Here is a 2516-nt window from a genome sequence, read left to right as displayed (position 1 = left end):
ATTAAAATGCCAAAGCCACTAATATTCTTTGTATGCTGTTTATCTTTTATCACATAATAAATGTACCCTACAAGAATGACCATTAAGGCTCGGCACCTGTGGCTCAAGTGGCTAAGGTGCCAGCCATATACACCTAAGGTGGCGGGTTCAAATCTAGCCCGGGCCCCCAAACAACAATGATGGCTGCATCCAAAAAAAAATAGCCGGGCATTGTGGTGGGTGCCTGTGGTCCCAAGCTACTTGGGAGGCTGAGGCAGGAGACTCGCTTGAGCCCAGGAGTTGGAGGTTGCTGTGAGGTTTGATGCCACAGCACTCTACCCAGGGGGATAGCTTGAGGCTCTGTCTCAAAAGAAAAAAACTTCCTCACTTACCAGCAAGACCTCACAGAAGATCTCCTTCTGCAGACAGACCCAGAGAAGGCAGGTCCCTATAGTCACACACAGCCCCACCTGAGGCCCTGGCCTCTGCCACTGGTACATCTGCACCCTCAGTCCACCTGTGACTTCCAGGTGTCTCTGTGTCCCTGCCCCTTCAAGCAGACTCTGGTATTCCTGGCCAATCTTAATAATAAGTATATAGCTAAGCCAACAAAACCCTTTTTTTGTCTGATCACAAGTCAATATTTAGAAAATAAACATGTGCAAAAAGAAAAACACAGCTTGTTAGAGCCTGGTGTGTATCAGGGACAGACCCACCAGGGCTCAGAGAACTGCTGTCCTGGTAGCCAGGCACACAGCCTCACCACTCTTGGGCTGAGGCCGGCGTGACTCACCCCAGGCTCGCCCTCCCTGTCCTGCCCATCTTCATCTTGCTCTTTATGCTCCGTTTGGCATAGGCCATCCCTGGCCCCTTGCTTTGCTGCATGCTTAGAACAGCTTTCTCTTTTGGGGTCCCTGGGGGTAAGTGGATCCTCTGCCTGTTTGTCACTGCCTACGGGCAGTCCAGCAGGGCACCCGCCTGCCCTTCCTCCCCTCTCCTCCCTCCAGGTGCTCTCGGCGGTGGACCTTCTGGTGCTGGATTAGGGTAGACAGCTGGCTGCAGGCCCTCCCGCACGCTCGGCACCTGTATGGCCGCTCGCCACTGTGGAGCCGGTAGTGCTCATTCAGTGTGTAGCTCCTGCGGAAAGCCTTGCCACACTCCGTGCACATGAAGGGCTTCTCTTTAGTGTGGGTCTTCTGGTGCAGAGTGAGGTTTGATTTGCGGCTAAAAGCCTTGCCGCATTCCAAGCAGGCAAACGGCTTCTCGCCGGTGTGGAGCCGCTGGTGCAGCAGGAGCAGGGAGTTGTGCCTGAATGGCCTCTGGCACACAGTGCATTCGTGGGTCTTGTCCCCGGTGTGGGCCTTAGGTGCCGCCACGGGCAAGGGGCTCACCCCGCGGCCGTCCTGCAGGCTCTCCTCGGCATGCAGCCTACGATGCTTCAGGAGCGAGGCCCCCCGGATGAAACACTGGCCACAGCGACGGCAGCTGTAGGGACGCTCCCCACTGTGGATTCGCCGGTGCTCGTTGAGGGTGAAGCGGCGGCAGAAGGCCTTGCCGCACTCACCGCACTCGTAGGCCTTCTCCCCGGTGTGGAACTTTTGGTGCTGCAGGAGCCGCGAGCTGCGGCTGAAGGCCTTGCCGCACTCGCTGCAGGCGTAGGGCCGCTCCTGGGTGTGTACCCGGCTGTGGGACGCCAGCTGTGCACTCTGCCGGAAGGCCTTGCCGCACTCACTGCACTGAAAGGGCTTCTCCTCAGTGTGGATCAGCTGGTGCCGCAGCAGGATGGAGCTCTGTGTGAAAGCCTTGCCGCACTCGGTGCACTGGAAGGGCTTGGCCCCCGTGTGAATCACGCGGTGTCGTAGCAGCAGCGACTGATACCTAAACACCTTGCCACACTCGCACCTGTAGCCCCTCTGTGCACTGGCGGCTGAGCTCCCGGCAGGCGGGTGACCCCACTCTTCTTGCAGAGACGCGGGTGAGGTGCTTAGCTCCCCTGCCTGAGCTCTGGGCAGGAGGCGTCGCTTATCTGACCTGTCCTCAGGACTGCCATCCGGGCTGGGTAGCTTGGGGGCCCTCTGGGAGAGGCAGCCCCAAGCCCTGCCCGACAGTCCAGCTTGCTTAGAGATGGCCCTCCTCATGGAATTCTCTGCCATGCCATACTCCATCCCAGAATCTGATATAATAAACAGAAAACAAAGGATGGTCCAGCCTTCACGCTCACAACAAAGGCTCTCTTACTTCAAGACAATCTTTTCTTTTTCTAAGTCTTTTCTCTCTAGCTTCAGGGACATGTGAATGACTAAAATCATATATACTCGAGGTGTACAATACACATCTATACTCTGAAATGATCAAGTAAAGTAAAAACAGAAGCTTTATGTCAGAAATATAGGACGGTTTGAGAAATTCTTGCAAGATGTTTTAAAATCATGGCTCACCTGGGTAGCGCCTGTGGATCAAAGAAGTAGGGCACTGGCCCCATATACGGGAGGTAGCAGGTTCAAACCCGGCCCCAGCAAAAAACCGCAAAAAAAAAA

At 55.5% G+C, this 2516-nt stretch overlaps 1 protein-coding gene across 2 annotated transcripts in view; it reads right to left on the bottom strand.

The window, feature by feature from the left end:
- Positions 1–342: 342 nt before the first annotated feature.
- Positions 343–2516, bottom strand: part of ZNF517 (zinc finger protein 517) — a 7211-nt gene continuing 5037 nt past the window's right edge. For both annotated transcript variants that reach the window (XM_023508334.1, XM_012813043.2), the window contains one exon: positions 343–2152. In XM_023508334.1, coding sequence (XP_023364102.1) covers positions 924–2152 — 1229 coding nt within the window. In that variant the 3' untranslated portion in view covers positions 343–923. The remainder of the gene's footprint in view (positions 2153–2516) is intronic.

Source organism: Otolemur garnettii, unplaced genomic scaffold (genome assembly GCF_000181295.1).
Source record: "Otolemur garnettii isolate 467f Iridium unplaced genomic scaffold, OtoGar3 scaffold00245, whole genome shotgun sequence".
NCBI classification, from domain to species: Eukaryota; Metazoa; Chordata; class Mammalia; order Primates; family Galagidae; genus Otolemur; species Otolemur garnettii.
This window is presented reverse-complemented; position numbering and strand designations above follow the sequence as displayed.